The sequence below is a fragment of the Pseudorca crassidens genome, chromosome 7, assembly GCF_039906515.1.
Source record: "Pseudorca crassidens isolate mPseCra1 chromosome 7, mPseCra1.hap1, whole genome shotgun sequence".
NCBI classification, from domain to species: Eukaryota; Metazoa; Chordata; class Mammalia; order Artiodactyla; family Delphinidae; genus Pseudorca; species Pseudorca crassidens.
In genome coordinates, this window is record NC_090302.1 from 104,060,910 (window position 1) to 104,075,309 (window position 14,400).

Here is a 14,400-nt window from a genome sequence, read left to right on the forward strand (position 1 = left end):
CAAGTTTTTTTTAAGATGTTAAATACTCTGATCTTAGATCATTTTGTCAGCCTTTTTGGAAAAATGACATCTTTCTTACATAAAAATTATTGATGCACAAGCTTATGATTTTTGTATATTTTCTGTCTAGATTTGTCTTCTGTAGTAGGAAGGATCAGTCTTCTTTTTCTCCTTTTTTAAAATGTGAATTCTCCTTTACAGTCAGAAGAGGAAGTTGCAGAAGGAGAGAAAGAAGTGGATGCTTTGAAGAAAAGTGTAGACTGGGTGTCCGACTGGTCCAGTAGACCTGAAAACATTCCACCTAAGTAAGTCAGTACATGGTTCTTTTCAGTGGACACAGTGCATGTAGTGTGGGCCTGCTAATTCCTGAGATATTTTCAGCAAATGCATTTCTGACACCTGCCTCTGCATTTCTTCCCCCAGGGAGTTCCACTTCAGACACCCTAAACGTTCCGTTTCCTTAAGCATGAGAAAAAGTGGAGCCATGAAGAAAGGGGGGATTTTCTCTGCAGAATTTCTTAAGGTGTTCATTCCATCTCTCTTCCTTTCCCATGTTTTGGCTTTGGGGCTAGGGTAAGTATTGGTCAGTACCTGAAGTTTCTTCCATTCATTTTATTCACAGATTTTATTTCCAGCTGTAAGAAATATACGTGAAAGCAGTTTGTGTTGTTGTCCTTTTAATGTTTCAGCACAAGTGGGATGAACTCAAAAGAATTATTGAAGTCGATTCACTTTTGGTGTATAGGGTTCCCCCGCTCTCTGAAAGTAGAGCATGTCTATGAAACCTTCCGTAAGCTGAAATGGTGTAAAGCGAAGAAGCAATTACCTTAGGACACATCTTGCTAACTGATGCACAACATACATCGAGATAAAGCACAGATGCTCACAGATGCAGTTCAAAGCTATGGGAGCTGGATGCTGAGGTGCTGAGTGTGGTTCCTGGGAAGGAGGCGCTCTCACTGCTCGGAGTGCGCTTCCTCTGTAACAGCTCGCTGCAGAACCATCGCTGAACACTGTTCACTTTTTGCCTTTTTTTATAAATGTGAAAATCCTCTTCGAATTCCTTTCAGTTATCGAAAACAGGTACTAACATAGGTCTAACCTACATAGTGAAGTAATGAAAAGCAAACTTTCGAAAAACGGGGGATACCTATCCAATAAGTATTTTTAAGAGTAGAGTTTTTTCTTATTTGAAAATAAGTTGTTCATATGATTTACTACCCTAAAGGTTCATTTTAAAGTGAGCTCTTCTATATTTGATTTTTCTTTTTGGGTCTTGTTGTTGTTGTTTATAAATTTCTCAAGATAAGCTGAGTTTTAAAGTAAATTAATCATTAGTGTATAAAGTTGGTGTTGATGTGAGCATTTCTCTTTCCCAAATGGGAAAATATACCATTTTATCGAGTAGTCCTTGAGTGCAACTGGAAAGCTGGTTGGGGTTAGTACTGTTTTCTCTTTGTATTGACAGCATTTTTCTTTCCTTCTAAAATTGACCCCACATTTACCTGCAATTCATTAATTTTTCAGGGATTTCTTTTTTTTTTAAATAGATCTTTATTGGAGTATAATTGCTTCACAGTACTGTGTTAGTTTTGGTTGTACAACAAAGCGCATCAGCCATATGCATACACATGTCGCCATATCCCCTCCCTCTTGAGCCTCCCTCCCACCCTCCCTATCCTACGCCTCTAGGTCATCGCAAAGCACGGATCCCGTCTCCCTGTGCTGTGCTGCTGCTTCCCACCAACCAACTATTTTACATTCGGTAGTGTATATATGTCGACACTACTCTCACTTTGCCCCAGCTTCACCCTCCCACCCCATGTCCTCAAGTGCATTTTCTATGTCTACCTCCTTATTCTGCCCTGCAACTAGGTTCATCAGTAACATTTTCTTTTTTTTTACATTCCATATACGTGCGTTAGCATACGGTATTTGTTTTTCTCTTTCTGATGTACTTCACTCTTCAGACTCTCAGGTCCATCCACCTCATTACAAATAACTCAATTTCGTTTCTTTTTATGGCTGAGTAATATTCCATTGTATATATGTGCCACACATCTTCTTTATCCATTCATCCGATGATGGACACTTAGGTTGTTTCCATCTCCAGGCTGTTGTAAATAGAGCTGCAATGAACATTTTGGTACATGACTCTTTTTGAATTATGGTTTTCTCACAGTATATGTCCAGCAGTGAGATTGCTGGGTCATATGGTAGTTCTATTTTTAGTTTTTTAAGGAACCTCCGTACTGTTTTCCATAGTGATTGTATCAATTTACATTCCCACCAACAGTGCAGGAGGGTTCCCTTTTCTCCACACCCTCTCCAGCATTTATTGTTTGTAAATTTTTTGATGGTGGCTATTCTGACTGGCGTGAGGTGATACCTCATTGTAGTTTTGATTTGCATTTCTCTAATAATTAGTGATGTTGAGCATCTTTTCATGTGCCTCTTGGCTATCTGTTTGTCTTCCTTGGTGAAATGTCTGTTTAGGTCTTCCACCCATTTTTTAACTAGATTGTTTCTTTTTTTGATATTGAGCTCCATGAGCTCCAAGAAATCTTTGATTTCTTTCATCAGTGTTTTATAGTTTTCTGAGTAAAAGTCTTTCACCTCCTTAGGCAGGTTTATTCCTAGGTATTTTATTCTTCTTGTTGCAGTGGTAAATGGGAGTGTTTCCTTAATTTCTCTTTCTGATTTTTTGTTGTTGGTGTATAGGAAAGCCAGAGACTTCTGTGCATTAATTTTGTATTCTGCAACCTTACCAAATTCATTGATGAGTTATAGTAGTTTTCTGGTGGCATCTTTAGGATCTTCTATGTATAGTATCATGTCATCAGCAAACAGTGACAGCTTTACTTCTTCTCTTCCAATTTTGTATTCCTTTTATTTCTTTTTCTTCTTTGATTGCCATGGCTAGGACTTCCAAAACTATGTTGAATAAGAGTGGCGAGAGGGATTCCTTCTCTTGTTCCTGATCTTAGTGGAAATGCTTTCAGTTTTTCACTGTTGAGTATGATGCTTGCTGTGGGTTTGTCATATATGGCCTTTATTATGTTGAGGTAGGTTCCCTCTATGCCCATTTTCTGAAGAGCTTCTATCATAAATGGGTGTTGAATTTTGTCAAATGCTTTTTCTGCATCTATTGAGATAATCATATGGTTTTTATTCCTTAATTTGTTAATGTGATGTATCACGTTGATTGATTTGCATATACTGAAGAATCCTTGCATTTCTGGGGTAAATCCCACTTGATCATGGTGTATGATCCTTTTAATGTGCTGTTGGATTCTGTGCTAGTATTTTGTTCAGGATTTTTGCATCTATGTTCATCAGTGATATTGATCTGTAATTTTCTTTTTTTGTGATATCTTTTTCTGGTTTTGGTATCAGGGTGATGGTCACTTCGTAGAATGAATTTGGGAGTGTTTCTCCCTCTGCACTTTTTTGGAACAGTTTGAGAAGGATCAGTGTTAGCTCTTCTCTAAATGTTTGACAGAATTCACCTGTGAAGCCATCTGATCCTGGACTTCTGTTTCTTGGAAGATTTTTAATTATGGTTTCAATGTCATTACTTTTGATAGGTCTGTTCATATTTTCTAATTTTTCCTGATTCAGTCTTGGAAAATTGTACCTGTCCAAGAATTTGTCCATTTCTTTATGGTTGTCCATTTTATTGGCATAGAGTTGTTTGTAGTAGTCTCTTATAATCCTTTGTATTTCTGCAGTGTCAGTTGTGATTTCTCCTTTTTCATTTCTAATTTTATTGATTTGCATCCTCTCCCTTTTTTTCTTGATGAGTCTGGCTAAGGGTTTATCAGTTTCATTCATCTTCTCAAAGAACCATCTTTTCGTTTTATTGATCTTTGCTATTGTTTTCTTCATTTCTATTTATTTCTGCTCTGATCTTTATGATTTCTTTCCTTCTACAGACTTCGGGTTTTCTTTGTTCTTTCGCTAGTTGTTTTAAGTGTAGGGTTAGATTGTTTATTTGAGATTTTTCTTGTTTCTTGAGGTGAGATTGTATTGCTATAAACTTCCCTCTTAGAACTGCTTTTGCTGCTTCCCATAGGTTTTGGGTCGTTGTGTTTTCATTGTCATTTGTTTCTATGTATTTTTAAATTTTCTCTTTGATTTCTTCAGTGGTGTCTTGGTTATTTACTAGCACACTGTTTAGCCTCCATGTATTTGTATTTTTTACGGTTTTTTTCCTGTAATTGATTTCCAGTCTCATAGCGTTGTGGTCAGAAAAGATGCTTGATATGATTTCAATTTTCTTAAATTTTCTGAGGCTTGATTAGTGACCCAAGGTGTGATCTATCCTGGAGAATGTTCCATGTGCACTTGAGAAGAAAGTGTATTCTGCCACTTTTGGGTGGAATGTTCTATAAATATCAATTAGATCTGTCTGGTCTGTTGTGTCATTTAAAGCTTGTGTTTCTGTATTTATTTTCTGCTTGGATGATCTGTCCATTGGTGTAAGTGGGGTGTTAAAGTCCCCTACTATTATTGTGTTACTGTCAATTTCTCCTTTCATGGTTGTTAGCATTTGCCTTATGTATTGAGGTGCTCCTGTGTTGTGTGCATAAACATTTATAATTGTTATATCTTCTTGGATTGATCCTTTGATCATTATGTAGTGTCCCTCCTTAACTCTTGTAACAGTCTTTATTTTAAAGTCTTATTTTATCTGATACGAGTGTTGCTACTCCAGCTTTCTTTTGATTTCCATTTGCATGGAATATCTTTTTCCATCCCTTCACTTTCAGTCTGTATGTGTTCCTAGGTCTGAAGTGGGTCTCCTGTAGACAGCATATATATGGGTCTTGTTTTTGTATCCATTCAGCCAGTCTGTGTCTTTTGATTGGGCCATTTAATCCATTTACATTCAAGGTTATTATCGATATGTATGTTCCTCTTACCATTTTCTTAATTGCTTTGGGTTTCTTTTTGTGGGTCTTTTTCTTTTTTGTGTGTTTCTCGCTTAGAGAAGTTTCTTCAGCATTTGTTGTAAAGCTGGTTTGGTGGTGCTGAATCCTCTTAGCTTTTGCTTATCTGAAAAGCTTTTGACTTCTCCATCGAATCTGAATGAGATCCTTGCTGGGTAGAGTAATCTTGGTTGTAGGTTTTTCTCTTTCATCACTTTAAGTATATCCTGCCACTACCTTCTGGCCTGCAGAGTTTCCGCTGAAAAATCAGCTGATAACATTATGGGGATTCCTTTGTATGCTATTTTTTGTTTTTCCCTTGCTGCTTTTAATATTTTTTCTTTGGATTTAATTTTTGTTAGTTTGATTAATATGTGTCTTGGTGTGTTTTTCCTAGGGTTTATCCTGTATGGGATTCTCTGTGCTTCCTTGACTTGGGTGACTGTTTCCTTTCCCGTGTTAGGGAAGTTTTCAACTATAATCTCTTCAAATATTTTCGCAGACCCTCTCTTTTTCTCTTCTTCTTCTGGGACCCCTGTAATTCAAATGTTGGTGAGTTTAGTGTTGTCCCAGAGGTCTCTGAGACTGTCTTCAATTCCTTTCATTCTTTTTTCTTTATTCTGCTCCTCAGCAGTTATTTCCACCATTTTGTCTTCCAGCTCACTTATTCGTTCTTCTGCCTCAGTTATTCTGTTATTGATTCCTTCTAGTGTATTTTTCATTTCAGTTATTGTGTTGTTCATCTCTGTTTGTTCTTTAGTTCTTCTAGATCTTTGTTAAACACTTCTTGAATTTTCTCAATCCATGCCTCCATTCTATTTCTGAGATTCTGGATGATCTTAACTATCATTACTCTGAATTCTTTTTTCACGTAGATTGCCCATTTCCTCTTCATTTATTTGGTCTTGTAGGTTTTTACCTTGCTCCTTCATCTGTGACATATTTTTTTGCCATCTCATTTTTTTTTTTTTTTTTTTTTAATGAGTGGGATTGTGTTCCTGCCTTACTGGTTGTTTGGCCTGAGGCTTCCAACACTGGAGTTTGTAGGCTGTTGGGTAGAGCTGGGTCTTGGTGCTGAGATGAGGAACTCCATGAGACCTCACTCCGATGACTATTCCCTGGGGTCTGAGGTTCTCTGTTAGTTCAGTGGTTTGGACTCGGATCTCCCACCACAAGAGCTTCGGCCTGACCCCAGGCTCGTGAACCAAGATCCCGCAAGCCGCCGGTTCACTTTGTGCTTCTCCTGTCTCCTTGGGCATCAGAGTCCCCCACCAGCGGCCGGCAGGCGCCCTAGTTGGGGGGAGACTCCAACTCCGCATCTTCCCACACCACCATCTTGACTCCTCCAGGGATGTCTTTTAAATTCTTCTTTTTTTCTGGATTTGAACAATTGAGGAAATACACTTTTGAAATATTTTAGGAGTTAAACACTTGTGGTTAAATATTTTTAAGACATATCTGCTCTTCTCTTTGAGCATGCCCAGTGGGTCCTCTTCTGTATATAATGTGCAGAAGAAGTACAGCATCTCTTATCTTTCCTCTAAGGAGCTCAGCATATGGGAGAGGTGTTCACAGTAATGAACTTGGAAACGTACGTGACTTTCCCACACACACCTCCTGCCTTTCTGGGTGCCTGATCTGCTTTTGTGAGGGTGAGCACAGTGATGGCACGCAGCAGAACGGGGGGTATGTGAGAATGCTGTGTGGGGTAGGAGTTCACATTCCCCGGCAGCATTGACTGCACACTAGTTCATCTGCCCTCAACAGGCTGGTCGGCTTTTGTACCTTGGAGGAACTCCTCCTTTTATGAATCTTCAGACTGTTTCTCTTGCTGGTGTAAGTGTAACAGTTGTTATAGATGAATGTAGAAAACAAAAGGATTCTAAAAAGTAAAGTTGGTTTTATTACGTTGGCGTGTGGGGCTGGTTCCATCTTTTCCTTAACTTCCCTTCTGCTTCTGTTATATAAGGGTCAAACACTTGCTTGGCATGGGAAAGTAATATAAGGCCCTAATCCTTAAGAGTTAAACTGTTAATAAGAGCATTTTAAAGCACTGGCAGCTTTGTAATTTGGTATATTACTGTATTTTGTGTCTGAAATATCAGTAGAATTTTTTTTTCACCACAGCGGACCGTCTCAAAGGAGGTTAGCTCTGCTTTACTCTTTGAAGGGATCTGTTCTCTCTGGCTTTGCTTTGTCTAATCACTGCCCCAGTGATGTCCAGTCCTGCCCAATGAGTAAACATAATCATATAAAACCAGTTTAGCTGGCTGATGACTAGCTTTAAGTAAGTCAGTGATGATTTCAGGGTGTTAGGGAACTGTACACACAGACCTTTAGAGCCTTGTACAATGGCTGAAAATTCTCATTTGTAAGTACAGTTCAGCCTGTGGGCAAGTTGGTATAGAGCTGTTGAAACAGATGAAACATGATATACTGTGTTTCCTTTCAGCATCTACATTGGAAAACGACTCAGCACGCCTTCTGCCAGCACCTACTAAGGGAAAAGAAGAGCCCCTGGGAAAGCGTGTGACTTGTGAAGTGGTGTATTGTCACAGTAGTTTATTTGAACTTGAGACCATTGTAAGCATGACCCAACCTACACCCTATTTTTACATATCCAAGTTCCAGTAACTCTCAAATCCAGTATTTTATTCAAACTCTGTTGAGGCATTTTACTAACCTCATTCCCTTTTTGGCCTGTAAAACACTTTAGAATTTCCTAACAGAGTTTACTGTTGTTTAGAAATTTGCAAGGGCTTCTTTTCTGCAAATGCCACCAGCAGATTATAATTTTGTCAACAATGCTGTTGTCTCCTTTTAGGTACCACCAGACTTAGACCTGCATCATTCATGGTATAAATTTTACTCTTGCAAGATAACTCCCATCTTTCTCTTAAAGCAAGACCAGGTTAGCAAATGATATAAAAGCTTTGTTGTTGGTTGTTTTTTTTTTTTTTTTTCCAAGACAAAGGCAAGCTTCCCTAAGCTTGAATTTATAGTTATTAAAAAAGAAAAAAACAAACAAAATAAGACACAAGAAAAAAAAATATCCTGGGCAATAAAAACTTATTTTAAACCAGCTTTGGAGCCACTTTTTGTCTAAGCCTCTTAATGGCGCCTTTTAATTTGTAGGAGGCAAGCTATGTAAATGATAGGTATAAAATAGAAGAACTCGAATACATCAGCAGATTTTAATACTAGTATGTTATAATGCTGTCTTTTCTATGGTATAGAATCTTTATTTCTGGTAAGGAATGTCTCAGGCCTAGAAATCTATGAAATTGCTTTGGGGACTTCTGTGTGTGTGTTTGGTATTTTTATGTTTATTAGCTGCATGTGAATTTTTCGTGGCTTTGATTTTTTTTTTTCTTTTTTTCTTTTTTCCTAAGAGGCTTTGGAGTGAGTTCCAATTTGTGGTATAAATACAGGCTTCTTGTTTTAGGAAGCATCACTTACACTCTGAAGCCTTTAAACTCTGAAGATAACTGTTTCAGAGTTATTTCAAGCACTTGGGCAACTTTGAAGACCAGACTTGGGTTGTGGGAACAGTTGACAGAGTTCTGAAGAGATGCCATTGGTTTTCTTCTGCTCTCTCCCTTTCTCATGTTTACTGTACAACCTGCCCAAGGCGATTCCTGTGATTGTGCAGGCGCCAGCCATTTCCTTCTCCTGTAGCCATCTTTTCAGTTACGTTCAACTCCTGAAGTTCCAGAACACTCAACAACTTCCTCTAATGATATACCTTTTGGTTCCTTTCTCAAATGTGAAGCTTTAGGACCAAATTGTTAGAAAGCAACAGATTTACCCATCATTTCAAGTAGGTTTATTGACTTTCTGAACACACAGCATGATTCTGAAGGATGCTATTATATGTTTTATATATAAATAATTACTGTTTATGGTATAGGCATTGAATATTTAGAGAACCATTGTTAATTTGAAGGCTAGCCATCTATTTAGTAAATAAGGAGCATCAGGTTGACTTGAATAAAAGCACTCTGACCAGCAGGTTTGCTAGTTTGCAGAAACTACCTGAGTCTTTTCTCTCTCACATGAAGTTTTGTAAAGTTGATGTGTTATAGTGGAAAATAACATACAGATTAAACAAAAAAATTAATTTCTGACTCTTTTTTCAAGAATGTAGCTGGCTGTCTTTAAGAAAGATGAGATATCCAGATAGTCTTCTGAATTCTTTGACTTTGTTTTTCTTTCTAGATTTTGGTGTCTAAATCATTTTGGACATTTTTGATTATTCCTTGTTTCTATCTTATTCACACATCTGATAACGCTTGATTTGCCTTCTGTAACCTATTTATTTCAAGTCTTCATATTTCTTTGGGAAGAAAGTAAATCTGCTGGCCCGCTGACTTTGAAAAGTCTGAATAAAATTGGAAAGGCCGGTAAAGTTAGGAGAACTAAAGAGCTAAACCGTTCTAATATACAATTTGTATTACAGTTGGTATCATGGGAGGAAAAAGTAAAATTATACTTAAAGAAAAGCAGCTTTTTACAGGCAACACATTACTCTCTTTTGAAATTCAGTAGTGATCTTGTCAGGTGTGTGGCTGAATTTGGGTATATTTGTGGGTTTTTTCCAACATTGAAAATAAATTTAGTCCTGCCCTTTTTCTTAAAATAGCTCTGAAATTTTGGACTATTACTTAAAACATGAATACATGATCACAGTAGAACTTAATCGTAAGATGAAATCATGCAGTATTTATTGATAACCCTAACATCTGGGATAAATGTTTATGCTCCTACCCAGATTTGTGTTGAATGGAAACAGATTGTGTGATTGGAAAGGAGAATTCGACAACTAACAGTTGACATTTTTAAGATTAATGTTTAGAAAGCTTTACACCTGTTTACAATTTGAGGACGAAAAGGCAGTCTTCATTTTTCTTATGTTTGATGAAAACTGGCTTAAGATATTTGTAAATATAATCAAGAGCAAAACTGCACAAACTTGCACATGGAAAAGGGTGGCAAGTTACTTTGATTGCAGTAAAAACATCTACTGTTCTAAAACGTGAAAACTGAAGACTTAGATGATGAATTGTCAAGTGAACCAGTCGTTGAAATTATCGGAATTAACTGAGCCAAAGTGATTATGCATTCTTCATCTATTTAGTTAGCACTTTGTATCATTATATACAGTTTACAATCCATGTATAACTTGTAGCTACAAACATTTTGTGCCATTAAAGCTCTCACAGAACTCTTTCTGTCAGTACGTTATTTTATGTCCCGTGTGTTGCCTGGGAGTTCAGGGGAAAGGAGGCCTTACCTGTCTACATACACGTTTTCCATAGTTGAGTTCCTCAGATCCTAGAGGGACTGCCAGTGTGCCGATCACGTAGGAGCGGACGATATTCCTGCCCTCCTGAGGCCGCTACACTCGGGAGACAGCCACCACGTGATGTAATTATTTATCATGTATGAGGTACAATGGGGCCATGACCGTCAGAGCATTTGTTCTGCCAGAGGGCGTCAGGGCTCACGGAGGAGGGGGTCTATTGTAGGATGAGTTAAGTGTTCAACAAATGCAAAAGGGAATTACAAGCATGCCTGCGGCTGACACATGTGAAAATACATTCCGGAAATAACGAAGCTCCCTGTGGCTGGAAAACGTGGTAGGTAGAAGGACACTGAAAATGTAGTGAAGTGTGGAACCAAACTGAAGTTTACGTGCCCTCGGTGGTTGAACTTATTTGGATAGTCATTGGGTTACTTTTGAGGGGTTTATTTAAAGCAGGGAAATGCTTGAAGATTTAAGTTGTAGATGGTTATGAAAGAGTGAAGCAAAGAGAACCAGAGGCCAGGAGACCTGTGAGTTCTCTGAGGAAGGAATAGGCGCCTGCCCTCAGCTGTAACCCTAGGGATGGGAAAGGTGGGCTGGGGTAGATTCGGGAGACAAAGCCGAGTCAGTGGTAAGGAGATGGTTGAGAAAGGAAGAAGGCATGTGACATCAATGTGACGGTGCCATTAACTGAGAAAGTGAGGACCAGAGGAGGAATGGTGTGGTAGGGGGAGAGAAAGATGATTTCAACTTTGAATACATTTGACCTGGTTTGAACATAACCAGCAGACACTTCTTAAATAGAACTAGAACTCAGGAGAAAAGTCTGGAGTGGAAATGGAAACACACGCTGAGACACGCATGTGTATGTTTGAAGATTTGGCCATGAGGACAGATGAGAGAAGTTGGCAAAGTCGTGGGGAAGGGCAGCATTTGAAGACTGAGCAGAAGAGAGTGATGTAAATAGGTGAGTGATGTAAATAGTGCGGTAGGAGAACCACCCCTCACCAAAAAGAGGTGGTAACCAAGCCTGTCCAATTTAGTGGTTAAAGAGGGTGAACTGAAGGGTAGCTTTTGAACTGGGCAGTTGAATCACTGCTGATCTTTGCAAGAGCATTTCTGTTGGAGCAAAAGAGGGGTCCCAGGTTAAACTGAATTGGGTCGATGAATGAATAGCAACTAAGGAGTGTTGACTTTTCTTAGTCAATTTGGAGATGAAGAAAGTGAAGGGGAAGATTTCCCAGAGGAGACCGGATGGTAGGATTGTTTGCTTAGGTTGGGATATAGAGAGAGGAGGAATGAGTTTGTAGGCTAAGGAGGAAGTGCAAAGGGAAATATTGAAGACGCGGGGGAGCCGATAAAAAAGTCCTGGAGGGAGTAGGCAGGATATGTTAAGGACTCAGAGGGGAGATTTACCTTGGAAAGGGGGAGAGGGACTTTTGGAATCACTCAAAATTCACAAGACCCAAATACTTAGAATAGGAAATAAAGAGGTAGGTGAGAAGAGGTGGAGATCTGTGAAGAGGTGAAGGAGCAGTAAATTGGAATCCACATCTGACGGGCTCCGTTCTCTCCATGAACACTAGGTCTTTGAAGATGAGGATGGTGGTGGAGGCTGAAGGAGGATGGAACTGTTTTCCGTCAATATCTCCTGATCTAAAAGGAGCCGGAACTAAAGCTGAGACTCCTGGAGCCTTTTAATTGCTCTTGGCATCTTTTCCCAGTGTACCTTGATGTTGAGCAGGCTGGAAGCCCAGACCGGGCTCTGCCACCTTTCAGCCTAGTCAGTGCTTTAGAGATTTCAGCTGTCGTGGATTAAACTAAATGATCTCTTGGGACTTTTTAATCCTATAATTGCTGTCAGTAAATTACAGTTCAGTCTAAAAAGCAGGATTGAGAATGGCTGAATGACGAATAGGCATTATGAACATCTTATAAGTGTTACTTTATATTTGTTAGTGGAACAAGAAAGCGTGTTTTTCTGAGCGTCTCCTTTATGCCTCTTGGTAAATGGACAAGATAACAAACCAGAATGCAGAGGAAAAGCTATAAATTCTGGGTGCAGATGAGTGAGGATTCCAAATCCCAAATGATTTACATCTTTAATCAGTAAGCCCCATTCCTGACATTTAAACTTCCATGTATTAGCCCTGGGATGATTTATTGTACCTCTGCTCTACGAGGGGTATGAAGTTCAAAGTCATAATCACTTTTCTAGATTAATTATAAAATTTAATGAAGTTTTTGGAGTGGGGAGAAAAATTTGTAAAGATTACCATGTCATCGACTTCATTTATTATTATTTCTCACTTAGAAACACAAATATAAAGGTCATGAAATGAGCCAGTTTATAAATTCAAATCAAGGGAAAAATAGTTTCCGACAAAGGCCTCATTTCTCCGGCTAAGACAGAAAGCGCTCAGTCATAAGTCAATGGACAGGGCTTCCCTGGTGGTGCAGTGGTTAGGAATCTGCCTGCCAACGCAGGGGACAAGGGTTCGAGCCCTGGTCTGGGAAGATCCCACATGCTGCGGAGCAACTAAGCCTGTGCATCACAACTACTGAGCCTGCGCTCTAGAGCCTGTGAGCCACAGCTACTGAGTCTGCGAGCCACAACTACTGAAGCCCGCGTGCCTAGAGCCTGTGCTCCACAATGAGAGGAGCCACCACAATGAGAAGCCGGAGCACCGCAACGAAGAGTAGCCCCCGCTCGCCGCAGCTAGAGAAAGCCGCGCGCAGCAACAAAGATCCAACACAGCCAAAAATAAGTAAATTAAATAAATTTAAAAAAAAGAAGTCAGTGGACAATGACGAGTCCTATAAATAACTGGAAAGAGCTTTTGAGCTGTTTTCAAGGGTTTTGAATAAGAGCTAATGGATGGTGAAGCTGCTGGCCTATTCTTAGATTTTGAAATGCAAATTTGAAGTTTGCCTAAGTGAAATGAGGCTGGAAACTTGGGGTGAGGGGAGAAGGGTTACAGATCACATCAGAAATCATTAGCTTACCACTTAGTAAAAGATACACCCCTGCAGTTCCTAGCATTTTTTGAAATGCTCAACAAACAAAAACGTCTTTACTTCCTCAACCTCGATGAATTTGACTTCCACTTAATATCCTGTCCTCTACTTTCACTACTAGCATGAATATGGAAAAACTGTGGATATATTGAATAAGGAAAGAAACCACAGGTTTTTTTTAAAAAGAGCTCCAAAAGCGATTCTGTTGCACAGCCAAGATGTGGACTCACTGACCCACAGGTACAGGGGAAGGATGCCCACAGCTGCAGATCTCTACTGGACTTCAGGCCTATGTATCCAGCTACCACGGGCATTTTAAACTTATGTCCTAAACTCATCTTACCCATCTTCCCTGCTGTGTACCCATCTTCTTATGTTGTCTGGGAATCACACGAGTATCCCTTCAGTTGCCCAAACCAGAAACTTGCCAATTATTTTCCTTCCCCACTTCTCCAGTCATTCACCATGGCCTGTTAATTCCACCTTCAAAATAGCCCCAGCTACTCCTCCCCACTTTCCCCTACCTTAATCCAGGCCTCCCCCCAACCCCCTTTGTTGGGTCACTGCAAGAGCTTCCTGACTGGTCTCCATGGCAGCCAGAGTAATTGTTCTAAAATACAAATCCGATCAGACCACGGTGTCACCCTTAAATGGTTCCCCGTTGTCTTGAGGGCAAAGTTAAAGTTCTCTGAGGTTGCTGCCAGGCCCTTCTTCATCAGGCTCTGCCCGTCTCAGCCTCACGTCTCCCGTGGCTGTCCTCCACTCCCTCCCGCAACACAGGTCAGACTGAACAGATCTTCACGCTTTTCTAACTCCTGGTCTTTGTGAGTATGGTTTCCTCTGCCAGGATAGCCCTTTCCCCACCCCTCCCTCTCACGCTTCATTTTTCAGGGCAGCTCAGCGTTCATTTCCTCTGAGAAATCTTCTTTGACGCCTGTCACACACACTCCACACCCAAGTGGACTGAGTGCCTCTCCTGTAACCTCCCAGAACAGTTGGCATTTACCTCCATTGTGGCACAGTTCACCCTGAAATATGATCGTCTTTTTCCATGTCTTCCGCCCTCATAGACCTTGAAGCCCTCTAAGTTAAGCCCTGTATCTGGCTTGTTTTCCACCATGTCCCAGAACTGACGGTGCTTGTCGC

At 39.8% G+C, this 14,400-nt stretch overlaps 1 protein-coding gene across 3 annotated transcripts in view; it reads left to right on the forward strand.

Moving 5' to 3' along the window:
- Window positions 1-8,013, forward strand: part of BNIP3L (BCL2 interacting protein 3 like) — a 24,794-nt gene extending 16,781 nt beyond the window's left edge. For all 3 annotated transcript variants that reach the window (XM_067745193.1, XM_067745194.1, XM_067745195.1), the window contains exons 4-6: window positions 202-305; window positions 424-573; window positions 7,384-8,013. In XM_067745193.1, coding sequence (XP_067601294.1) covers window positions 202-305; window positions 424-573; window positions 7,384-7,432 — 303 coding nt within the window. In that variant the 3' untranslated portion in view covers window positions 7,433-8,013. The remainder of the gene's footprint in view (window positions 1-201; window positions 306-423; window positions 574-7,383) is intronic.
- Window positions 8,014-14,400: the final 6,387 nt, after the last annotated feature.